We start from the raw sequence: 26,681 nt of genomic DNA, 5'->3' as shown, positions 1-26,681 counted from the left end.
ACTTGGTTTATTATGTTACACGGACTATTAACACTGACAAATGTTAATTCTAATGTTTTTGCAACTCCTCACAAACAGTGCAACAGCACTATCAACACCAGATAGTAAATCTGGTGAAAAGAGTTGTATGTTCTAACCACGTCTGACAAAAGCAGCTGTGCCAACACAGAAATCATTCAAACATTCTGGGAATAATTAATCCCTATACGAAGGTTGACCTAGATAATCTAAAAGGTCACTTTTAGTCCCAACATTCTATTAATATGACTTTAGGTCACTTTGGTTCTAATATTGTACTACTATGATTTTATTATAATGACATTGTATAACTAATATAGTTTTATTATTTAGGTTAACTTTTAATTTTCTGATAGCTAAATATCTCCCTCTAGTGGAAATTTTGTTTTTAAAAACACAACACAGAAGGTTGCTGCTTCTTTACCAATGCTTTTCTTCTATCGGTCTCAACTATAAAAGTCTGCTCAAGGAGTTCTCCTGTGACACAGTAGGTTACAGATCTGGCATTGTCACTGCAGTGGCCTGTGTCACTGCTATGGCTTGGGTTTGACCCTTGGCCTGGGAACTTCAGCATGCTTTGGGTGTGGCAAAAAAAAAAAAAAAAAAAAAAAAAAAGTCTGCTCAGCATTTACAATGGTTAAACTATTTTAGAAAGCAGTTTGGTACTATCAATCAGAATTTACAGGTACATCTTCTTTGACCTAGCAATTCTACTAGAGATATAGTTTTGAAAATACACATGCCCAAGTAGGCCTAGAATATATGAGGATTTACCATTTACCATTAGGATTTAAATAAAAACCATAAAATTGGAAAGATGAAGAGAGAAAGGGAATGTTCTTAACAAAGCCTAGAAGAGCATGCTCTTTCTGTAGCAAATTGAAAGTAAAACCAAGCAGTTCAATAGTACCTACATACTTTGAAAGGTAAATAGTGACAACTTAAGTTCCCTTAGAGATTCAGCAATTACTGTGTTCTATGTTTTTCAAAGAGTATAAATTGTCTCTCTCCTTAGATTTTTTTTTTCCCTACATCTCCTAAATCATGTGGGATAGAAACTGCTGGAAGTCCCCAACATTCGTACTTCTTACTTGCTCTAATTTTTTCACTGGCCACATGGCATGTATAGTGAAAACTAAACTTCTGCACTAACTTATTGCTCACTAGAATGTAGGTGAAAATGATGGGTGTTACAACTTCTGAAAAGTGTCCTTCAACTGAAAAGGTGAGCCCTAGTTTGCCTAGCCTTGTCTGAAATGCTAAAGTGATAAATGCACCATGATTTGGAAGCCATGTGGGTGATGACAGAGCCTGATGATCAGGAAACCACCATACCAGCCCTTGAAAACTTATCCTGAAAATTTGTTTAAGCAACAGAGAAATTTCTATTACTTTGAACCTTCCTCAGTTTTAAGTTTTCTGTGATGTACAGCTCAACTAATTCTAATTTATTTAGCATGTGAGCTAACAGTATAACTTTAGGCCATTACTAAATGGTTACAAAATTTTCAGTCATGCCTTGGTGGTATGAGGATCAGAATATTAGCTTTAAATACTGCTGATAGGGAAGTGAGGCCTGGGTTGGTGCCAGCCACTAATGCCTGGTAGGAGATAGGGAGCATAGTCACTACAACAGGGACAGCAGGTCCTGGAAGGCGGGGCCTATGTGCCACTGGTCCTGTCTGTGCAGCCTCATGACAGCCACACAGGACCAGCAAGCCCAGTCACAGTGGGAGCTGCAGGGGCCCAGGGCTCATTTGTGCTGGAAATGCCTCTAGTCAGCCATTCTTCATAAGCACATCACATTATTTTTAAAATGTCCCCAAGAGTTTCCATTGTGGCTCAGTGGTTAACAGATCCTACTAGGAACCATGGGGTTACGGGTTTCATCCCTGGCTTCACTCAGTAAGTTAAGGATCTGGCATTGCTGTAAGCTGTGGTGTAGGTCACAGAACGTGGCTCAGATCCCACGTTGCTGTGGCTGTGGTACAGGCTGCCGGCTACAGCTCCAATTAGACCCCTAGCCTCATATGCAGCGGGTGCAGCCCTAGAAAAGACAAAAAGACCAAAAAAAAAAAAAAAAAAAAAAAAAAAAAAAGTCCCCAAATCAAAACCTTATCCTTGATCTGACTCATGATGTGATCAAATTACAGCCTGACACTTTCCTGCAGAGGCTTAAGGTCACCAAAGAATGCAACTTTGATAAAATGAAATTAAAACATTGCAATCTATTTTCTCTCTCTAGCCAAAACCCCAGTAATGAATATACCAATCAATATTTGGTGACAACTTATCCTGGAAAGCACAGCTCTACTGAATAGCTCATTGGTCTCAACTTCAGAGGATGGCTTTTCTTTTTTCAGTTGGACCTGTGGATAGCTTTCCAAATATGAGCCTAATTTTGCCAATAGTCTTGCTTCTCTCCAGATAACCCATGGAGTGACTATTAAAAAAATGAATGCCAACAGGAGAAAAAGGACCCTAAGACTACTAGGACCTAAGTAATTTAAGACTACTAAGACTGTAGGACCCTGAGACTACTAGGATACCCTGAGCGGTTCCTGGGCAATGTATACACTGCTGGTGCAAATGTTCTCAGCCTCAGGACTGGACCTCAGACCTCTGACACTGCCAACCTGACACAGACTCCAGGCCTGGCAATTAATGGAGGCCAGAATGCATGTAAGTATTTGCTATATCACCACTCTGATTACATTAGCCACAAAGAAAGAAGAGGCAACTGGTCTGACTACATAGCCTTCTGCAAGGTGACAACATCCAGGAATTCCTGGGCCACACAAAGCAGAAGCCTGGAGTCTTGGCATGGGCTATTCATCCTATCCACCCTGTATCAATCCATCTGGGTCCATATTCTATTTCAGTTTTCAGCAATGCTCTTTGAGATCATGCAGAACTACAATACCATCTTGGCAACTTTTCATGTCTCCAAAGCCTGGTATCAACCTGACAACAGTGTACCTTCTCTAGGGCTACTAATCATCCTACTCAACTGGCTTTGGCAATGCCACACTGTGGATGTTCCTGGTCACATTGGCAGAATAAAGAGGGGTACTCTGAGGCAAGAGCAGCCTGGAAGCTCTGTTATCAGATGAGGGACGAGATATCCCTCAGTCCTTTCTCAGCCTGCCATGATCATTGGTGACAACCAGGAACCTAAACTGCAAAGAGTTCTCAAGAAGCAAATCCTAGCCTAGATATTTAAACCCAATCACTCTTAACTGGATGGGGGTGGCTTCCGACACCTGACATCAAATCCTGTCCCACACAAAAAGGGACAACTTAGGGTTGTTTTTGTGGCTGAGAAGAAACATGAAGAATCAGGCACACAACTGTGAAGGCAAGCAAGGAGCATATCCATAGGACCTGATTGTGACAAGTGGTCTACATCCTCTTTAATTATCTGATGAGCTGAGGCAAAGTCAGCCCGCCTGTACCTACCTGTTCTTCTCCTCTTCACATACTCCCTTTAGGCCCAAACTCATAAAACCAGCTAGTTGAAATTGCTTTCTGGTTCCAAAACATGTGCCCAGACTTGGTCACTTCTCATGTTATGCCTGGATCCCACTCTCCTTGGAGCCAAACACTGAAGATGTCTGGGCCTTACTCTGCCCTATCCTGACCAGGGGCTCCAAGTTAACATTCTGTCTGCTTTCTGGTTATGCCAGCAAATTATACTGGGTTACTGAGATACAATACAGGAGGAAGATACTTTTGGCTAGGACTGTCACATAAAACCAGAAAGGGGTATTCATACTTAAATTTCTTTTTTAATATTAATGGAAATGTGCTACAAGGGGGCCCTGGCTCAGAACTCTTTTTTAGCACAGCCACTGCTGAAGACTGGGGTGTGGGTTTTTTGTTTTTTTTTTTTTTTTTTTAATTTCATAGCAGCAGAATCTTTGTTATTTATCACAACACATTCCTTAACTTACCTGGATTTCCAGAATCTGAAATTCAAGTTGAAATGTAATCATGTGGCAACTTCCTGATAATCTGTGTCTCTGTAGAACTTTCTTTATATCTGTAAATCAAAAAATAAATATCCTGTTTGCAATTAACAATATTCTTCAAGTATCTATTGTTTAACTGTGTGTGTGTGTACATATATGTGTGAGAGTGTATGTTAGTAGTTACATTTGAAAGAATGTGCACCAAATTGATGACCTTTGCAAAACAGGACTAAAGATAGCTTGTAATTTCTAATTCTCAATTATACCATGGATTAAGGTAAGAAATAAAAATATGCTGGGAATTCCCACTATGGTGCAGTAGATTAAAGATCCAATGTTGCTGTAGCTGTGGCATAGGTCACAGCTGTGGCTCAGATTCAATCCTAGACCCAGGAACTTCCATAGGCTGCAGATATGGCCAAGGGAAAAAAAAAAATGCCAGTATGACTCTAGACAAATTTGAATCATGATAACTGTTAGATATTTTTCATTTTTTCAACATTATCTGGTTCTAGTTAGACAATAAATTAAATCCATGCATTTACTTCAATTACCTATCAAAACTTTTCCAAAATTACAGCAAAAGTAATTATTTTAGGTATAATATGAATACATTCAAATGCATAAAATGCCCTATTCTTAAGTATACGACATGATTGATTTTTTTTGGCTTTGGGTGAGCCTAAGCCTTTATTTTTTTAATTTTTATTTTTTAGATAGTCTTAACTATAATCAAGTATTTCTTGGAGTTCCTATCGCGGCACAGCAGAAACGAATCCGACTAGGAACCATGAGGTTGCGGGTTTGGTCCCTGGCTTTGCTCAATGGGTTAAGGATCTGGTGTTGCCGTGAGCTGGGGTGTAGCTCGCAGATTCGGCTCAGATCCTGTGTTGCTACAGCTGTGGTGCAGGCTGGCAGCTGTAGCTCCAAATTGGATCCTTAGCCTGGGAACCTCCATGTGCTGCAGGTGAGGCCCTAAAAAGCAAAAACAAAGAAACAAACCAAAAAGACAAGTGTTTCCCATGTAACTACCACCAAGATAAAGATAACAGAAATTTAAAATATCCTATAAAGTTCCCTCATGCCCTTTCCAGGCTAAACACTATGCACAAGAAATAATTATTACCTAATGAAGAGATTTTTAGAGGAGCACAATTCCTTCTTTGTTTTTAGCTGAAGTATAGTTGCTATACAATATTGTATAAGTTACAGGTATACAATACAGTGATTCAAAATTTTTAAAAGTTCTCTTCTATTAACAGTTACTATAAAATATTGGCTATAGTCCCCATGTTGTACAATATATCCTTGTAGCTTATTTTATACCTAATCATTTGTACCTCTAAATAGCCTACCCCTATATTGCCACCAGAAGGGCATAATTCTACAAGGATAAAGAGAGGAAAGATGAGCATGACCTAATTTTGGAAGCTGGAAATAGATGGATGAGCTAGACAGCACATGAAAAAGTGGAAATGACCCAGAAGATCCAGGAAAATTGGAACCTAAACCAGCAAAGGGTTAAAGGGCTCAAAATCAAGCCATTCAAAGGCATTCTAAATGGGCACCACCAAATAGCTCTAAACATGGGATGAACCTGGGGCTCAAAATAGAAGACTGAATCTTCTGCCAAGTAAAACCTCACTCTCCATACTCTTTGCATTCCATCTATTTCTTTCAAGTACCTTAAGTGTCTAAATTTCATTACTTATTTCTATATGTAATTCAAACTTCCACTGAAGTGAACTGCCCATGACATTCGGAGAGTCACTCTTCTACTCCCTGGTCATGAGTGTTATTGTGGTAGAAAAATCAGGAAGCATTTCCAAAAGTGATTCCTTCCTTAGATAACGCTAATCTTGTCGAAACAAAGTTACCAACATCCAACTGCACAGCTGAATTAGCTTCCCTTTACATGTTAGTGCATCACGGATCCCTGGTAATAAAATGTACATTATTGGGACCAGAAATCCTCCTCTGTCAAATGGTCCAGCTTTTGAAATATTTATCTTGGCCACAAGCCACATTCATTGAGAATAGTGCACTGTTGATGACACAGCTCATGTCAGTAGCAAACAAGGGCTAAGATTTACACACTAATGGTGCCGTTGTTCTTAAAATCACTTGCCTGTTATTTGACTATTAAGTTAATTAATGACAAAGACTATCTTCTTTAACATTTACCTCAGGAAGCTTTTTTTTTTTTTTTTGGCTTTTTTTTTTGGCTTTTTTTGCTTTTTAGGGCTGAAACTATGGCATATGGAAGTTCTCAGGCTAGGGGGTGAATCAGAGCTGCAATTGCTGGCCTACACCCAGCCAACACCAGATCCTTGAGCATCTTCTACCTACACCACAGCTGACAGCAAACCCTGGATTCTTAACCCACTAAGCAATGCCAAGGATCAAACCCTGATCCTCATGGATACTAGTTGGGTTCATAACAAGCTGAGCCACAATGGGAACTTCTACCTCACATAGTCTTTAAGAGTATTTCACACACTGTGATATTCCACAGGCACCTGACAAAACAAGTTTACAACAACAAAACATTCAAATCATTACCTTGCAGAATTTTAATTGAGTGAGAAGACAACCTATTTCCTATGTATAATAAGGTAAACGTCAATACCATGTCTAGATTAAAATTAATGCTTACTCTTTTCTGTCATTTCAGTGCTTGTTAGGTCCTCCATCTTCTTGGAATAATTTCTTATGCTGATGCCAGTAAGCGAACTTAGAAATTGAAGTTCTGATTCTACATGTCCAAGATGACTTCTCAGATCTTTCAATGACTCCCATCCTTCAGAATCTGATTGGTATATATCTTGAAATGATTGTCTGGAAAGCAAATACCACAAATAATTACTACCAAGGAGGGAGTTCCCTTCGTGGCTCAGTGATTAAAGAACCCGACTAGTATCTGAGAGCTGTGGTGTAGGTGGCAGATGTGGCTCCGATCCTGAGTTGCTGTTGCTGTGGTATAGGCCGGCAGCTATAGCTCCAACTTGACCCCTAGCCTGGGAATCTCCATATGCCTTGGGTGTGGCCCCAAAAAGAAAAAAAAAAAAATTACTACAATGGAAAAATCACTAACAAGTGTTTCAACTAATATCTACAAATTTCTTCAATCCCATTTTATGTGATGATCGTTGTACAACTATAAATGCAATAAAATCCATTAAAAAAAAAAAACCGCAACCCTGGAATCTTAAAAAAGAACACAATGAACTTCTTTGCAGAACAGATACTGACTCACAGACTTTGAAAAACTTATGGTTTCCAAATGAGACAGGTTGGGGGGTGGGGGGATGCACTGAGGGTTTGGGATGGAAATGCTATAAAATTTGGTTGTGATGATTGTTGTACACCTATAAATGTAATAAAATCCATTAAGTAATAAAAAATTATTTTTTAAATCCCATTTCTCTTTCTTATTCTCTCCCATTAAAACTAGTATGATTTTTCTCCAAACCAATGTGGTTACTAACACTACCATCAATAATCTCAACATAAAACTAAGCTAACCAAGTTATACTACCATATTTCTACATATAAGAAAATCTGATAAATTAGGAGCTCCCCTTATGGCGCAGGGGAGACGAATCTGACTAGGAACCAAGTGGTTGCAGGTTCCATCCCTGGCATCACTCAGTAGGTTAAGGATCTGGCATTGTCGTGAGCTGTGGTATAAATCAAAGATTCGGCTTGGATCCTGCATTGCTGTGGCTGTGGTGTAGGCCAGCAGCTGTAGCTCCAATTCAACACCTAGGCTGGGAACCTCCATATGCCGCGGGAGCGGCCCAAGAAATAGCAAAAAAAAAAAAAAAGAAAAGAAAAGAAAATTTTATAAATTATAATAAGACTGCTTTGCAAAATTAAAATATCTATTTAGGTTGGAATATTTGAAGTATTCCAATCTAAATATCTTAATATCCCAAGACATCTTAAACTATTTTTAAAGGATATGATGCAATTAAAAACAAAATAAATCAGCTGGCTTTAACTTCTAAAACAAGTAAAGCATCACAGAGCATTTTACTAAGAAAGAGATTCTTGGGAAATTGAAGAGTATAAGGGTAAAAATTCCAGAGGAAAAACAAAAACCATAATCTCTTTAAACAAAGTGGTAATCAGATATTCTTTGAGAAGCACAGCTCTATTTTCTTTGAAAAAGAGGAAAATTTCAGCAAATATCTCATTCAATGGTATTTTACTTTTTGTCATCCTTTATTGCCATCACGCTCTCAGTCACATTCTCACTGCTGACTTCTAACTTAAAACATGCCTTCCTTGCATTCTGGGGAATGATCATCTTGATTCTCACTTTACATCTTGTCCCTGTTTCTTGTCTCCAATGTTAGAAGAAAAACGTTACACTTTTTTTTTTGGGGGGGGGGCTTTTTGCCATTTCTTGGGCTGCTGCCACGGCATATGGAGGTTCCCAGGCTAGGGGTCGAATCAGAGCTGTAGCCGCCAGCCTACACCACAGTTCACGGCAACGCTGGATCCTTAACCCACTGAGCAAGGCCAGGGATTGAACCTGCAACCTCATGGTACCTAGTTGGATTCGTTAACCACTGAGCCACGAGGGGAACTCCAGAAAACCCTTATGCTTTTGCCTCTGTTATTCTAAGTATGCACTCTCTCATTCCAGAAGAATGTCTGATTCATCTCAGCTCTCTTATGCCAGTAACACCTAAAGCACACCCCTAATCCTATCTCTTCTTCCTGCAAGGTAGATTTAACTTGATAAAATAGCAAATTTTTTTCCCTTAAATTAGCTTTTCCTTCAAATTTCCCTACTTTTTTTGATAAAATCCCCTTGATATAGCAGGCCCCATTTGTTGAGGGTCATCCTTTGCTCTGTTAATCATCTCACCTCTGGATCTAATGTCATCTTTTCTCCCCTCACCCCACTCCACATAGCTATCCCACCTTTTCTATTTTCAGTTGCTCTACATTTATCTATGCTTTTATGACCTTATATCATGTCTATAAAGAATACCATCTCTGTAACTCCATACTGGTAATTAAAAACTTGTATAAAGTCTATAGTAATTTTTTAAACTTTGTTTTAATGCCAGTTTAAAATATCACTATAAGTAAATTCTATGTCATCTGAGAGACTAAAACACACTCTTGTATTTGCTATCATGGATTTATTTTTAAAAGTTAAGTAGGCATTCCCTTGTAGCTCAGTTAAAGATGTGGTGTCAGTACTGCTGCAGTTCAGGTTGCTGCTGTGGTGTGGGTTGGATGGCCTGGGAACTTCCACATACTGGAGATGCAGCCAAAATGAAAAAAAAAAAAAAAAATTATAAGTTAAATAGATAAAGCTAATGAAAAAAAGAACAGAGAAAAATCTTCATATAATAAGTTCCACAACAACTTCACAACAAACTATGAATGAAAATTTCAAAGTATTTCAAATGGAGAAAAGGGACGAGAAAACTAAGGCATCACATTAAAGGATAGATATGCAGAACTCAAAAAAGAACCTGTGGCTGAGAAAGGAGAAAATGAGGAAACTGTTTAATTGGTACAAAGTTTTTCTATGGGGCAATGAAATAGTTTTAGAGATAAATAATAGCGATGTTTGCACAACAAAAACTAAAGTATTTAACTTAGAGTTATATGTTATGTATGTATTACCACAAAAATAAAAAGACGATCTGCATACTCTCATTCATAGTAGTAATTTACTTTGAGCAAAGTATCATTGGTGCATTATAATTAATGACTTTTTTTTAATGAACTGGGGTTATGAGTTCTATTGGTTTTGTAGTTTACTCTTTGCAAAAACTTGTCTTAGTAGCATACATTTTTTGCTGAAAATTAAATGTTCACAAGAAGCTTTTTTCCTTTACTTTCTTTATTTACTTATTTTTTATGGTTGGACCTACCAAGCCAGGACTGAATCCGAGCCACAGCTGCAACCTACGGCACAGCCGTGGCAGTGCTGGATACTTTAACCCACTGTGCTAAGCCAGAGATCAATCCATGCCTCTGCAGGAACCCAAGCCACGGCACTCAGATTCTTAACCCACTGCACCACAGCAGGAATTCCAGCTTTTTTTCTTTTAAAGCAAATCTACACAAGACTTGAGTTTAAAACTCGATGATCTAGGATTCTATAAAGATGGCAGAGTAGGTAGCACCAGGGATCTATCTCCCCAGCTAAGCAGCAATTGCAGTGGCAGAATCTGTCTGATAAAATTTTTTGGAACCCTGGAGACTGCTTGCAACTTCATGGAGAAGGCCTAAAAGTAAATTACAGTAAATTGTGAGCAATTTCAGCTCTTAGTGCAGTAGCAGCCACCCACACCCCACTCCAACAACATGGCAAGCAGCTGTGCACATGTTCTTAGAGCAGCACGCACACAGCTTAGGGGAGCAAGGGTGGGCAAAAAGGACTGTCCCCCAAATATTGGTTCTCTTTGCTTCAACTGCTGATTGCTATTTCTGATCACAGAGATACAGACAAAGTGGTACGCAGCCACTGTTGCAAGCCCCTACCCTAGGGCTGAGGTACCTTTAAGGATTTTTTTTGTTGTTTTGTTTTTTTAGGGCTGCACCCAAAACATATGGAGGTTCCCAGGATAGGGGTCTAATCAGGGCTGTAGCTGCTGGCCTACACCACAGCCAGAGCAATATAGGATCCAAGCTGTTTCCATGATCTACACAACACCTCGCTGCACTGCCAGATTCTTAACCCCACTGAGCAAGGCCATAGATCAAACTCGCAACCACATAGTTCCTAATGGGATTCATTTCTACAACAGGAACTCTGCTTTAAGGATTTTTAAAGTGCTATTGCTTTTTGTTTCCCACCATTGTTTCTGCCTTCTCCTTTTCAGGAGTCAGGTATTAAAGACTGAGATATTCAAAATCAAACTAAATATTTGTTTTATTAGGAAAATTAAAAAGCAAGTGTACATACCCAAGGAAAGACTCAGAAAAGACATAATTAGACATTAAGTTTACACCTCAGGCTGATCCTCAGCACACAGACAACAAAATAGCCTAAAACAATAACAATAAGTGCAAACATTGGAGAAAGGGAGAATCTGATTTACAGAGTTACTACATTATTAAATTAAAATGTCCAATGTTCAACAAAATATCACAAGGCAAGAAGAAAAAACAGAAAAGTATAACCTATTCAAAGAAAAAAATATTCAAAAGAATCTATCCTGAAAAGACTTATGGCAGACATATCAAAGACTAAAAGAGAAGTCTTAAAGACGCTCAAAGAAATAAAGATGTGGGGAAGGTTAAGAAAATGATGTGCGAACAAAATGGAAACACTAATAACAAGACAGAAAACTTAAAAAGAAACCAAAAAGATCCTATCTTTATAGGCTGTCTTTGCACTTTGTTTATGGTTAACTTTGCTGTGCAAAAAGCTTATAAGTTTGATTAAGTCCCATTTGTTTATTTTTGTTTTTATTTCTATTGCTTTGGGAGACTGACCAAAGAAAACATTGGTACAATTTGTGTCAGAGAATGTTTCCCCTATGTTTTCTTCTAGGAGTTTTATGGAGTCCTAACCTATGTTCAAATCTTTAAGCCATTTTGAGTTTATTTCTGTGCATGGTGTTCAAGTCTTTAAGCCATTTTGAGTTTATTTTTTGTGTATGGTGTGAGGGTGTGTTCTATTCCATTGATTTACATGCAGCTGTCCAACAGGAAAAACTGGTCATAAATGACATTACGTAGACCATAAGAACTTTACAGACATATAAAAAACATTCAACTCAAAAGAAAGAATACACATTTCTCCAAAGCACCCAAAGAACATTCTCCAGGATAAGTCAAATATTAAGCCAGAAAACAAGTCTTAATAAATTTAAGAAGACTGAAATTATACCAAGCTTCTTTTCCAACCATAATGGTACTATACTAGAATTCAATTATAAGAAAATTGGAAAATTCACAAATATGCAGAGACTAAACAACATCCTATTGAACTTGACTGAATGGGTCAAAAGAGAAGTCAAAAAATACCTTGAAATAAACGAAAACAGAAATAAAACATTCCAAACTATGGGCTGTAGAAAAAGCAGTTCTCAGAGGGAAGCTCATGGCAATAAGAGCCTACGTTAAAAAAAGCAACAAAAAAATTTCAAATAAAAAATCTAATGATACACCGCCAGGGATCACAAAAAAGAAGAAAAAATAAAGCCCAAAGTTAGCAGAGGAAAATATCAAAGACCAGATAAGGACAATAATGGAATACAGCCTGAAAAGGCAATGGAAAAGATCAAAAAAACCAAGAGTTGCTTAGTAAAAAAGATAAATGAAATAGACAAAACTTTAGCTAGAAGCACCTAAAAAAACAGAGAAAGACACAAATAAAATCAAAATCAAAGAAGAGATGTTACAACTGACAACAAAGAAATACAAAGGAAACTACTTGCATTGTAAGTAAGTAAACTGGACAATCTAGAAAAAATGGAAAAACTTGTAGAAACATAAAACAAGATGAATCATGAGGAAACAGACAATCTGAACAGACCAATTACTAAGAAGAAGATTGGATTAGTATTTAAAATCCTAACTACAAACAAAAGTTAAAATACACTGGTGAATTCTACCAAATATTTAAAGAAGCAAAACTTCTCAAACTCTTCCCCCCAAAAAGAGGGAAAACTTACAAACTCATTTTATGAGGCCAACATTATCCTGATACCAAGCCCAGACATGAACACTGCAAAAGAAGAAAATTACAAGGCCAATATCCCTGGTGAACATAAACATAAAAATTCTCAACAAACCATTAGCAAAGCTAATTCAGCAACACATTAAGGAAGATAAACCAGTATCAAGTGAGATTTTGTCCAGGAATATGGGCATCATTCAAATCTACAAATCAAAGGGATACACTCCATTAAAAAAATGAAGGATTTAAAAACATGTGATCATCTCAATAGATGCAGAAAAAAGTCTGACAAAAACTCAATAATCAATTACGATCAAAACTCTCATAAAGTGAGTATAGAGGGAACATACCTCAAAATAATAAAGGCCATATGACAAGTCCATGGCTAACATGGTATTGAACAGTGAAAAGCTGAAAGTTTTTTCCTATGAGTTCAGAATCAAGATAAAAGATGCCCGCTTTCACCACATTTATTCAACAAAGTATTGGAAGTCCTAGGTGGAACAGTTAGATAAGAAAAAGAAAATAAAAGCATTCAAATCAGCATTCAAATCAAAAAATAAAATTTATGATATTTAATTTCAAGATGATAACATGACATTATTTCAAGAAGATCCAAAATACTCTACCACAAAACTGTTAAAACTAGTAAAGTTGCAGGATACAAAATCAATACAAAAATCTGTTGTGTCTCTTTACAATAATAACAATTAAAAAAAGAAAATAAGGAATTCCTGTCATGGCTCAGTGGTTAACGAATCCGACTAGGAAACATGAGGTTGTGGGTTTGGTCCCTGGCCTTGCTCAGTGGGTTAAGGATCTGCCATTGCCATGAGCTGCGGTGTAGGTTGCAGACGCTGCTCATATCCTGAGTTGCTGTGGCTCTGGCGTAGTCCCGGTGGCTACAGCTCTGACTAGACCCCTACCCTGGGAACCTCCATATGCCGAGGGAGCGGCCCCAGAAAAGGTAAAAAGACAAAGAAAAAAAAAAAGAAAAAGAAAAAAATTAGAAATAAATTTCATACATAATTCCATCCAAAAGAATAAAATACTTAGGAATAAATTTAACGAAGGAGGTAAAAGACTGTTAACTGAAAGTTATAAGATACTGACATAACTGAAGAGAAACTAATATTTGAAAAGATATTCCTGGAGTTCCCATTGTGGCTCAGTGGTTAACAAATACAAGTAGGAACCATGAGGTTGCAGGTTCGGTCCCTGGCCTTGCTCAGTGGGTTAAGGATCCAGCATTGCCATGAGCTGTGGTGTAGGTCACAGACATGGCTTGGATCCCACGTTGCTGTGGCTGTGGCGTAGGCTGGTGGCTACAGTTCCGATTACACCCCTAGCCTGGAAACCTCCAAATGCCGTGGCAGCAGCCCAAGAAAAGGCAAAAAGACAAAAAAAAAAAAAAAAAAAAAAAAAGAGAAGATATTCCATGCTCATGGATAGGAAGAATTAGTATTGTTAAAGTGTCCATACTGTCCAAAGCAATAACCAGATTCAATACAATCCCTATCAAAATTCCAATAGCATTTTTCACAGAAAATAAAAAGACCAATCCTAATATTGGTATAGAACCGCAAAGGATTTGTAACAGCCAAAGAAACCTTGAGAAAGAACAATCCTGGAGGCATCGTGTCTCTCTCTCTTTTTTTCTTTTCCCTTTCTTTCTTTTTATGCCTTCACCTGTGGCATATGGAAGTTCCCAGACCAAGGGGTGAAGTGGAACTGCATCTGCGACCTACACCGCAGCTTATGGCAACGTCACCATATGTAACGCACTGAGCCAGGCCAGGTACTGAATTCGCATCTTCACAGAGACAACATCAGTTTCCAAATCCATTGAGCCAACAGCAACTCTTCACGTCTTGAATTCAAACTATATTATAAAGCTATAGTGATCAAAACAAAATTGCATTGGCACAAAAACAGACACATAGACCAACAGAAGAGAAAAAAAGAGTCCAGAAATAAATGCATGTATATGTGGTCAATTAATTTCTAAAAAGAAGCCCACAATACATAATAGGGAAAGGGCAGTTTCTTCAATAAATGGGTTGGGAAAACTGGAAAGGCACAAGCAAAAGAATGGCAGAAAACACTATCTTACATCATACACAAAAGTTAAAATAGATTAAAAACCTGAAACAATAACATTCCCAGAAGAAAACAGGCTCCTTGACATTGGTCTGATCAATAAATTTTTAAATTTGTTGCCAAAAATTAAGGCAAAAAAACCCGAAAATAAACAAGTGTATTGTTGGTGGCAATTTAAACTGCCACTATGGAAAGTAGCATGGAGGCTTCCTCAAACAGTTAGAAACTGAATTCAAGGATACAAGTCACCACATTAAAATCCTAGGTATCTCTGCTGCAAGAATGAACAACCTGAAAAGGAAAATATAAAAACAATTATATTTACAATACCACCAAAAAAAAAGATAATACACAGGAATTATCTTAAGATGATAAAATATTTCTACACTGAAAAATATAAAGCATCACTGAAAGAAATTTAAAAGACATAAAAAAATAATGGAAACAGATCTCATGTTCATAGATTAGGAAATAATGTTATTAAAATGTCACTATTACCCAAACAATATGCAGGTTCAATGCAATCTCTATCAAAAACCAAATAAGGTTTTTTTTGTTTGTTTGTTTGTTTTTTGGCAGAAATACAAAATACTATCCTAAGATTCACATGGAACCTCAAGGAATGCCAAATAGCAGAAACAATGTTGGAAAAGAAAAAAAGTGGAGGACTCATATTCTCTGACTTCAAAACTTAACTCAAAGGTACAGTAATTAACATAATGTGGGGAGATGGGATTAAGATGGCACAATAGAAGGACTGGACCTCAACTTCTCTCCTAAAAAAAAACAAAATTTACAACTAAATGCTGAACAATCCTCAAGCAAATGGACCAGAATCCTTCAAAAAGATATCCTACACCAGAAGACAAAGGGGAGGCCACAATCAATAGGTAGGAGGGGTGATTTCCTGATATAAGAAACCCCATACCTCCCAGGTGGGAAGCCCCATAGACTGGAAAGTAACTGGTTCACAGAGACTCACCCACAGGAGTAAAAGTTCTGAACCCCACATCAAACTCCTACATGTGGGGATCTGGCACTGGCAGAAAGAACCCTAGGGCATCTGGCATTGAAAGCCAGTGGGAATTGTGAGCAGGAGCTCCACAGGACTGGGGGAAAAAAAGACCCCATTCGTAAAAGGCGCACTCATAATTTCACGTGCACTGGGTCCCAGGGCAAGCAAAGTCTCCGCAGGAATCTGGGTTGGACCTGCTGCAGTTCTTCTAGGATCTCCTGGGAAAACAGGGGGTGAACGTGGCTCGTTGTGTGGGAAGGACACTGGAAGAAAAGCTCTCGGGAATATTCATCAGCATGCCTTTCTCTGGAGGTGGCCATTTTGGGAAAATCTGGCCCCACCCATCAGCAGTGAGAAGCCCCAGGCCAAACAACAATCCAGGTGGGATCACAGCCCCACCCATCAGTAAACAGGCTGCCTAAAGACCACCAAGGAACACAGCCCCACCTGTAATCCCATCCAGAGACAAAGCCCCACCCCAAGAGGGATAGGAATCAGCTCCACCTACCAGTGGGCAGGCATCAATCCCTCCCATCAGGAAGCCTACAGCAAGCCCCTGTACCAATTTCAGCCACAAGGGGGGCAGACACCAGAAGTAAGAGAGGCTACAACTCTATTATCTGTAAAAAGATCACCACACCAAAAGCCTGTCAAAATGAAAAGACAGAGAACTATTTAACTCAGAGGCGGGAGAAAGAAAAAACCCCAGAAAATCAGCTGAGTCATCAGGAGATTCTCAGCCTCCAGGAAAAAGACTTTAGACTGTTGATGCTGAAGACGATGCAAGGCACTGGAAATGCACTGGAGGCAAAGATGGATAACTTACAGGAAACATTGAGCAAAGAGATACGAGATGTAAAATGTAAACAAGAGATGCAAAATACAATAACTGAAATAAAAAAATTCATTAGAAGCAGCTAACAGCAGAATACAGGAGGCAGAAGAATGAACAAGCGAGGTGCAGGACAGATTAGTGGAAATCATGGATGTGGAACAGAAAAGAGAAAAGAGATTGAAAACAAATGAAGAGCGTCTCAGAGAACTCTGGGACAACATTAAACGCACCAACATCCGTATCATAGGGGTGCCAGAAGGAGAAGAGACAGAGAAGGGGACAGAAAAAATACTCAAAGAGATAATAGCCGAAAACTTCCCTAACATGGGAAAGGAACCACTCACCCAAATCCAGGAAGTGCAACAAGTACCATATAAAATAAACCCAAGGAGGAATACCCTGAGACACATATTAATCAAACTGACCAAAATTAAAGACAAAGAGAAAACCTTGAAAGCAGCTAGGGAAAAGAAACAACATACAAGGGAACCCCGATAAGGTTATCGGCAGATGTTTCAGCAGAAACTCTGCAGGGCAGAAGGGAGTGGCACAATATACTTAACGTGTTGAAAGGTAAAAACCTCCAACCAAGATTACTTTACCCAGCAAGGCTCTCATTCAGATTTGAAGGAGAAATCAAAAGCTTCGCAGATAAGCAAAAGCTGAGAGACTTCAGCAACACTAAACCAGCTATACAACAAATACTAAAGCAACTTCTCTAGGCAGAGAAGAAAAGGCCGCAACCAGAAACAAAAATACCGCAAATGACAAGGCTCACCAGTAAAGGTATATATACGGTAAAGATAAGAAATCATCCACGCACAATTATGCCACCAAAATCAGAAATCGTGGGAAGAGGAGGGTACAAATGCAGGACACCGGAGATGCACTTGCAATTAACAGACCAACAACTGAAAGCAATCTCATATAAACATGGACTCATATCAAAACTTCAGAGTAACTGCAAACCAAATATCTACAAGTGATACACACACAAATAAGAAAAATCAACTCAAATACAACACTAAAGATAGTCTACAAACCACACGAGGAGAGAACAAGAGAAGAAGGAAAGAAAAAAGAGCAACAAAAACATATCCAAAGCAATTAATAAAACAGCAATAAGAACATACATATCAATAATTACCTTAAGAGTTAATGGACTAAACGCCCCAACCAAAAGACACAGACTGGCTGAATGGATACAAAAACAAGATCCATATACATGCTGTCTTCAAGAGACCCACTTCACTTCTAGGGACACATACAAATTGAAAGTGAGAGGATGGAAGAAAATATTCCATGCACACAGATCAAAAGAAAGCTGGAGTAGCAGTATTCATATCAGACGAAATAGACTTTAAAATGAAGAATACTTTAAGGGACAAGGAAGGTCACTACATAATGATCAAAGGATCAATCCAAGAAGAAGATTTAACAATTTTAAATATCTACGCACCCAACATAGGTGCACCACAATATATAAGGCAACTGCTAACAACCTTAAAAGGACAAATCGACAATAACACAGTAAGAGTGGGGGACTTTAACACCCCACTTACAGCACTGGACAGATCAACCAGACAGAAAATCAATAAGGAAACACAGGCCCTGAACGATGCATTAAGCCAGATGCACTTAATAGATATTAATAGGTCATTCCATCCAAAAGCAACAGAATACACATTCTTCTCAAGTGCACATGGAACATTCTCTAAGACTGATCACATCCTGGGCTACAAATCAAACCTCGGTAACTTTAAGAAAATTGAAATCATATCAAGCATCTTTTCTGACCACAACGCTACACGACTGGACATCAACAACAAGAAAAAAACTGCAAAAAACACAAACACGTGGAGGCTGAACAACATGCTACTAAACAACCAATGGATCACTGAAGAAATCAAAGAGGAAATTAAAAAATACCCAGCAGCAAATGACAACAAAGACACGACACTCCAAAACCTATGGGATGCAGCAAAAGCCGTGCTAAGAGGAATGTTTATAGCCATACAAGCCCACCTCAGGAAACAAGAAAAAGCTCAAATAAAGATGCTAACTTTACACCTAAGGCAGCTCGAGAGAGAAGAACAGACAAGACCTAAAGTTAGTAGAAGGAAAGAAATCATAAAGATCAGAGCGGAAAACAGAAAAGATCAATGAAACGAAAAGCTGGTTCTTTGAAAAGATCGACAAAATTGATAAACCCTTAGACAGACTTATCAAGAAAAAAGAGAAGACTCAAATCAATAAAATTAGAAACGAAAAAGGAGAAGTAACATCGGACATCGCAGAAATACAAAGGATCATAAGAGACTACCATACGCAACTACATGCCAATAAAACGGAAAACCTAGAAGAAATGGACAAATTCTTAGGAAGGTACAATCTTCCAAGACTAAACAAAGATGAAATAGAAAAGATGAACGGACCCATCACACAAACTGAAATGGAAACTGTGATTAAAAAACTTCCAACAGACAAAAGTCCAGGACCAGATGGCTTCACAGGCAAATTCTATCAAACATTTAGAGAAGAGCTAACGCCTCTCCTTCTGAAACTATTTCAAAAATCGCAGAGGAAGGGACACTCCCAAACTCATTCTATGAGGCCACCATCACCCTGATACCCAAACCAGACAAAGGTACCACCAAAAAAGAAAACTACAGGCCAATTTCACTGATGAACATAAGATGTAAAAATCCTCAACAAAATACTAGCAAACCACATCCAACAATACACTACAAGGATTGTACATCAGGATCAAGTGGGATTTATCCCAGGGATGCAAGGGCTCTTCAATATCCACAAATCCATCAGTGTGATATACCACATTAACAACCTGAAGAATAAAAACCATATGATCCTCTCAATAGATGCAGAAAAAGCCTTTGACAAAATCCAACACCCATTACTGATAAAAACCCTTCAGAAAGTGGGCACAGAGGGAACCTACCTCACCATCATAAAGGCCATATATGACACACCCACAGCGAACATCTTTCTCAATGGTGAAAAGCTGAAAGAATTCCCACCAAGCTCAGAAAGAAGACAAGGATGTCCACTCTTGCCACTACCCTTCAACATGGTTTTGCAAGTCCTAGCCACGGCAATCAGAGAAGAAGAAGAGATAAAAGGAATCCAAATTGCAAAGGAAGAAGTAAAACTGTCACTATTTGCAGATGACATGATACTTTACCTAGAGAATCCTAAAGACTCTACCAGAAACCTGTTAGAGCTCATCCATGAATTCGGCAAAGTCGCAGGATACAAAACTGATACTCAGAAATCAACAGCATTTCCATATACTAACAATGAAAGAGCAGAAAGAGAAATCAGGGAAGCAATCCCATTTACCATCGCATCCAAAAGAATAAAATACCTAGGAGTAAACCTACCTAAAGAGACAAAAGACCTGTACTCTGAAAACTATAAGACACTGATGAAAGAAATCAAAGATGACACAAAGAGATGGAAAGACATACCATGCTCTTGGATTGGAAGAGTCAATAGTCTCAAAATGACTCTACTACCCAAAGCAATCTACAGATTCAATGCAATCCCTATCAAAAGTCATTTTTCACAGAACTCAAACAAAATAGTTTAAAGTTTGTTTGGGGCACAGAAGACCCCGAACAGCCAAAGATATCCCGAAAAAGAAAAATGGAGCTGGAGGAATCAGGCTCCCGGACTTCAGACTATACGACAAAGCAACAGTCAACAAAACCATATGGTACTGGCACAGAGACAGAAATACAGATCAGTGTAACAGGATAGAAAGCCCAGAATTCAACCCACGCACCTACAGCCAACTCATCTATGACAAAGGACGCAAGAATATACAATGGAGCAAAGACAGCTCCTTCACTGAGCGGTGCTGGGAAAACTGGACAGCCACGTGGAAAAGAATGAAATTAGAACACTCCCTAACACCACACGCAAAAGTAACCTCAAAATGGATTAAAGACCTAGATATAAGACCAGACACTGTAAAACACTCAGAGGAAAACATAGGCCAAACACTCTCTGACATATAAACAACCGCAACATCTTCGCAGATCCACCTCTTAGAGTATCGACAATAAAAACAAAAATAAACAAATGGGACCTAATCAAACTTCAAAGTTTCTGCACAGCAAAGGAAACCCGAAACAAAACGAAAAGACAACCCACAGAGGGGGAGAAAATCTCTGCAAATGAATCGACTGACAGGGGATCCATCTCCAAAATTTATAAACACCTTCTGCAGCTCCACACCAAAAAAACAAACAACCCCATCCAAAAATGGGCAGAGGATCTAAACAGACAGTTCTCCAAGGAAGACATACGGATGGCCAAAAAACACATGCAAAGATGCTCAACATCACTCATTCTTAGAGAAATGCAAATCAAAACCACGATGAGGTACCACCTTACACCAGCCAGAATGGCCATCATCCAAAAGTCTACAAACAATTAAGTGCTAGTACACTGCTGGTGGGAATGTAAACGGGTGCAACCACTGTGGAAAACAGTATGGAGATTCCTCAGAAAACTAAACACAGAATGACCATTTGATCCAGCAATCCCACTCTTGGGCATCTACCCAGAGAAAACCATGACACGAAAAGACACATGTATTCCAATGTTCATTGCAGCACTATTTGCAACAGCCAAGACATGGACACAGCCTAAACGTCCATCGACAGAGGAGTGGATCAAGAAGATGTGGTGCATATACACAATGCAATATTACTCAGCCATTACAAGGAACGAAATACTGGCATTTGTAGCAACATGGATGGACCTAGAAATTATCATGCTAAGTGAAGTCAGTCAGACAATGAGACACCAACATCAAATGCTTTCACTGACATGTGGAATCTGAAAGAAGGACACAATGAACTTCTTTGCAGAACAGATGCTGACTCACAGACACTGGAAAATCTTACGGTCTCCAGAGGAGACAGTTTGGGGGATGGGGGGATATGCTTGGCTGTGGGATGGAAATCCTGTGAAATTGGATTGTGATGATCATTATACAACTACAGATGTGATAAATTCATTGCATAATTTAAAAAATACCATAGTGTGATATTGTTTTAAAGACAGAAATAGAAATCAAGAGAATAGAATAGTTCTCTGTAGAAGCCAGAAATAAATCCTGTCATATATGGTCAAATGATTTTGAATAGCATGCCAATACCACTCCAACTGTGCTGGAAAAACTAGATATCTACATGCAAAACAGTGAAATTTGACCCTTACCTAACATATATAAAACCCAATTCACATTAGATGAAGGGTGTAAAGAAAAAATCTAAAATGGGGGGGAGATTAGAATGTTTGGATTAATGTATACACCCTACTATATATAAAATAGATAACCAAGAAGGACCTACTTACTATATAGCACAGGTAATTATACTCAATATTTTGTAATAACGTGTAAGTGAAAAGAATCTGAAGTGTGTGTGTATCTGAATCAGTGCTGTACAGATGAAACTAACACAATATTTTAAATGAATTTTAATTAAAAAAAAAAAAAAAAAAAGAGTTCCCATCATGGATCAGCAGAAACAAATCTAACTAGTATCCACGAGGACACAGGTTTGATCCCTGGCCTCACTCAGTGGGTTAAGGATCCAGCATTGCCGTGAGCTCTGGTGTAGGTCACAGACACAGCTCGGATATGGAGTTGCTGTGGCTGTGGTATAGGCTGGTGGCTCCAATTCGACCCTGATCCTGGGAACTTACATGTGCCACAGGTGAGTCCCTAAAAGGTCTATAAATAAAAATAAAAAGAAAATTTTTAAAAAGACTCAAAACAATAAAACTCCTGGGAGAAAACATAGGTAAAAGACTTCGTGACACTGGATTTGGCAAGGATCTTATCAACATCAAAGGCACAGATAACAAAAGAAAAAACAGACAAATCGGACCTCATAAAAAATATTTTATTTATTTTATTTTTAGAAATTTTATTTTATTTTTTGTCTTTTGTGCTTTTTTAGGTTGCACCCACAGCATATGGAGGTTTCCAGGCTAGGGGTCTAATCAGAGCTATTGCCCCGGCCTACACCAGAGCCAATGCCAGATCCTCACAGCAAGGTCACACCTCACAGCAACACCAGATCCTTAACCCACTGAGCGAGGCCAGGGATCGAACCTGCAACCCCATGGTTCCTTGTCGGATTCATTTCTGCTGTGCCACGACAGGAACTCCGAAAAATATTTTAAATTGTACATCAAACAACACTATCAACAGAGTAAAAAGGCAACCCATATGTGTGGGAGAAAATATTTGTTAATTATATCTCTGATAATGGGTCAATATTCAAAAATATACAGAGAAGTCCTAAAACCCAACAACAAAACCCCAAACAATCAGATTCAAAAATGAGCAAAGGACTTAAACAGACATTTCTCTAAAGAAGATATACAAATGGACAATAAGTACATTAAAAGATACTCAAAATCACTAATCATTAGGGAAGTGCAAGTAAAACTACACTGAGATACCGCCTCATACCCATCAAGATGGTTACTATCCAAAAAGAGAAAATAAGTGTTGATAAAATGTAGGGAATGTAGAATGCTGTAGACTATTAGAACATAAAATGATAGAAACACTGTGGAAAGCAGTACAGTGGTTCCTCAGAAAATTCAAAATAGAATTAACACATGATCCACCAACTCTACTTCTTGGTATGTATCCAAAGAATTGAAAGCAGGATCTCAAAGAGATATGTGTACACCCATGCTCATACCGGCATTATTCACAATAGCTAAAACATGGAAGCAACCCATGTTTTACAGGTGAATAGATAAATAAAATGTGGTATAATACAGGAAAATGCTGTTCAGCATGTAAAAGGAAATTCTGCAATATGCTACAATATGGATAACCACTTATGCTAAGTGAAATTAGGCAGTCAGAAGAAGATAAATATGTATGATTCCATTTATATGAGGTCAAATTCATGGAGACAGGAAATAGAATGGTGGTGGCCAGGAGCTAAGGGGAGTTGGGAAATGGGAAGTTACTGTTCAATGGGTACAGAGTTTTAGATTTACAAGATGCAAAGAGTTATGGAAAGGGATGGAGGTAATAGGGGCACAGTATTATAAAATGGTTGATACAGGAATTCCCGATGTGGCTTAGCTGTTAACAAACCTGACTAGCATCAATGAGGATGTGTGTTCAATCCCTGGCCTCGCTCAGTGGGTTAAGGATCTGGTGTTGCTGTGAGCTGTGGCGTAGGCCTCAGACGCGGCTTGGATCCCGAGTAGCTGTGGCTCTGGCATAGGCCGGTGGCTACAGCTCCAATTGGACCCCTAGTCTGGGAACCTACATATGCTGTGGGTGCAGCCCTAAAAAGACCAAAAAAAAAAAAAAAAAAAAAAAAGCTTGGTACACAGGTCCTAAACTTCCTTCTCAGTCATAGTGAAAAGAAATTTTACGTTAAATCCAAGCACCTTGGACTGACATTTATTATCTTCCACAATCTGGACTCTTCTGTCTTTCTCAACTTGATCATAAAGGAGGATAAGAATACATGGATAGTCTTCCCACTATCCTGAGCTAAACATGACATACTGTTGCCAGTAACGAAATCACCTTTTTTTGTCACAGTGCTTCTCAAACTTTCAAAGGTGCATAAAACCATCAGAAGTCTGGTTAAAAAGCAGATTCCAACTCAGTAGGTCAGGGTTGGGCTTAAATCTGTATTTCTGTTCAAGCCAAATGATGCCAATGCTTCCAATCTGTGAAACATCTGTGGAGGAACATACCTGTTCCCTGCTCACCTGCCTCCCTCTCCCTTTCACTAGTCACAGCCTCCTTTACCTTCATGAGCCCATCCAACAGGCACTCAAACATTTTTCTTTAGAACTTCTCAATTTCTACCAATTCTTGTCCAGTTAGTTGAGGAAAATCTCATTATCTCTGCTTCTATGTCAAATTGGAATTGACTAAAAAAAGAAGGAAGTTTGCTTGCAGGACAGCTGGCTAAGGATCAGGCATTGCCGCAGCTGTGGTGCAGGTCACAACTGAGATTCCGGTTCCATCCCTGGCCCCGGAACTTCTAGCAAAAACAAAACACACACACAAAAAATAAATAAAAGTAAAAAATGAAGATAATTTCTGCTTTCAAGCAGCATGCAAGTTTGAGACACTAGGTACACAATTAACTGTTAGACCCTTCCTCTCCTTCTTCAGTTAAGCAAAGGGCCTGGGCTTTTAAGTTTGAGACACTAGGTACAGAATTAACTGTTAGACCTTTCCTCTTCTTCAGTTACGCAAAACACCTGGGCTTTGAAGTTTGTGATCTTTAGGTTCCAATCCAGCTCTAATACTTACATCCTCTGTGACTTTGGCCAAACAGTTTAACTTCTCTGAGCCTCAGTTTTCTTATTTTTTTTTCTTTTTGTTCTTTTGCCTTTTCTAGGGCTGCTCCCGCGGCATATGGAGGTTCCTAGGCTAGCGGTCGAGAATCGGAGCTGTAGCCGCTGGCCTACACCACAGCCACAGCAACGCCAGATCCGAGCCGCATCTTCGACGCACACCACAGCTCACAGCAACGCCAGATCCTTAACCCACTGAGCAAGGCCAGGGATCGAACCCACAACCTCATGGTTCCTAGTCAGATTTGTTAACCACTGCGCCACGACGGGAACTCCCAAGTTTTCTTAACTTTAAAACAGGGTTTACAATAATACCTACCTCAGAAGATTGGCATAGGTGTTAAAAGAGATGATGCACATAAAGACCCTTGCATTTCTCAGTCTGGCACTTGGTAAGTAATGGACAGACCATGACTGTTGCTGGGAACGAAAATGTTAAGATGCTACTGCTCTGCAGCACACAACACTCCAGCTATTTCTACCCCTCAGTTCAAAGGGCTCTGTTCCCCTTTAGACAGGGAGTTCCCCCACCTCTGCTACTGGGATGCTTCCCTACCTGCGGGTATTTGACAATCATCTTTGCAGCTTTTGCCAAATTCTCCTACAAACTATATTCCTTTTTTTTTTTAACCTGAAGCACCTGAAGCATATGAAAATTCCAGGGATAGGGGGTCTAACTGGAGCTGCAAATGCAGGCTGATGCCACAGCCACAGCAACACCAGATCCAAGCCGCATCTGTGACTACATACCAAGCTTTCAGTAACGGGATCCTTAACCTACTGGGCCAGGCCAGGGATCCAAGCTGCATCCTCACCAAGACAAGGCTGAGTTCTTAACCTGCTGAGCCACACGGGAATTCCTTATCTATTTTTCTTACATCAACTTACTTTTTTTAACCTAAATTATTTCTCAGAGGAAATCACCTGTCACTAACATAAACGAAAAACCAGTAAATCAGTATCAATTGTCACAGTTAAGTGACCTATAAAAACAAATAACATGAAAACAAATAGTCATTAAATCTTAACTAGATACTGCTGCCTACTAAAAGCAAGGTTGCTAAGGAAATAAGCAAGGCTTTCACCTAGATAGTTATCAGCAAGAGAAAGAGAACTGAAAGAAAAACACCTTCCCCCTGACTGCGATTAAATCGGTTAATACACGGTAAGCGTTTACAATGCGGCCCACGCGTGGACTCCTCACTCTTAGCTTTGTAGATAATGAGTTCCAGCCCACGTCTGGTGCTCGGGAAAGTCTGTGACCGACGGAGGTCCGAGAACCCGGAGTGGAGAGATTTTCATCCTTCCCACCGAGTCTGAGGAAGGCCACGTACCGGACTGGTGAGGTGTCTTCACCCGGCGCCGGTAGCTCCACGCACGCCCGCCTCAAGGCCTTGATCTCGGCTTCCAAGGCGTCGGCCTCAGCGCGAAGGGAGTCCATGGTGAGGCACTGACAAGAAACTGCCTGGTGGAAGCGCGCCACCGCCCGCTCTTCAAGCCTCGCGCGCGGATGGCGCGAACCATCCCAGAGATCGGCTGGGGAGGCAGGGGAACGGCGCGCGATCCCCTCGCACATACCCAGCGCTCGTAAGCATCCGGGGACCGTTGCTGTCCCTGTGTACTAGTTAACGGCTGTCCCTCCGCAGTCCCTACCTACACTTCAAGAGGTTAATTCCCTCTAACCCGAAGGCC

General features: G+C 39.3%; 1 protein-coding gene across 10 annotated transcripts in view; it reads right to left on the bottom strand.

Annotated features, from left to right (window-relative positions):
- The window catches only part of CENPP (centromere protein P), a 255,157-nt gene extending 228,701 nt beyond the window's left edge, over positions 1 to 26,456 (bottom strand). For 9 of the 10 annotated variants that reach the window (XR_002342147.2, XR_014839459.1, XM_085015712.1 and 6 more), the window contains exons 1-3: positions 26,324 to 26,456; positions 6,646 to 6,827; positions 3,972 to 4,060 (exon numbers count right to left, since the gene is read on the bottom strand). Coding sequence is in view for 8 of the 10 variants with exons in the window: in XM_085015712.1 (XP_084871838.1) it covers positions 3,972 to 4,060; positions 6,646 to 6,827; positions 26,324 to 26,430 (378 nt within the window). In the remaining 2 variants the exon portion in view is untranslated. 10 annotated transcript variants of the gene reach the window in all.
- Between the last annotated feature and the right edge of the window lie 225 nt (positions 26,457 to 26,681).

Source organism: Sus scrofa, chromosome 3 (assembly GCF_054392235.1).
Source record: "Sus scrofa isolate SSC_HxYL_T2T_F1_AM1 chromosome 3, Sscrofa_HxYL_maternal_Yorkshire_Landrace_v2.0, whole genome shotgun sequence".
NCBI classification, from domain to species: domain Eukaryota; kingdom Metazoa; phylum Chordata; class Mammalia; order Artiodactyla; family Suidae; genus Sus; species Sus scrofa.
Note: the sequence above shows the minus strand (reverse complement) of the source record. Positions and strands in the feature narration are given on the sequence as shown.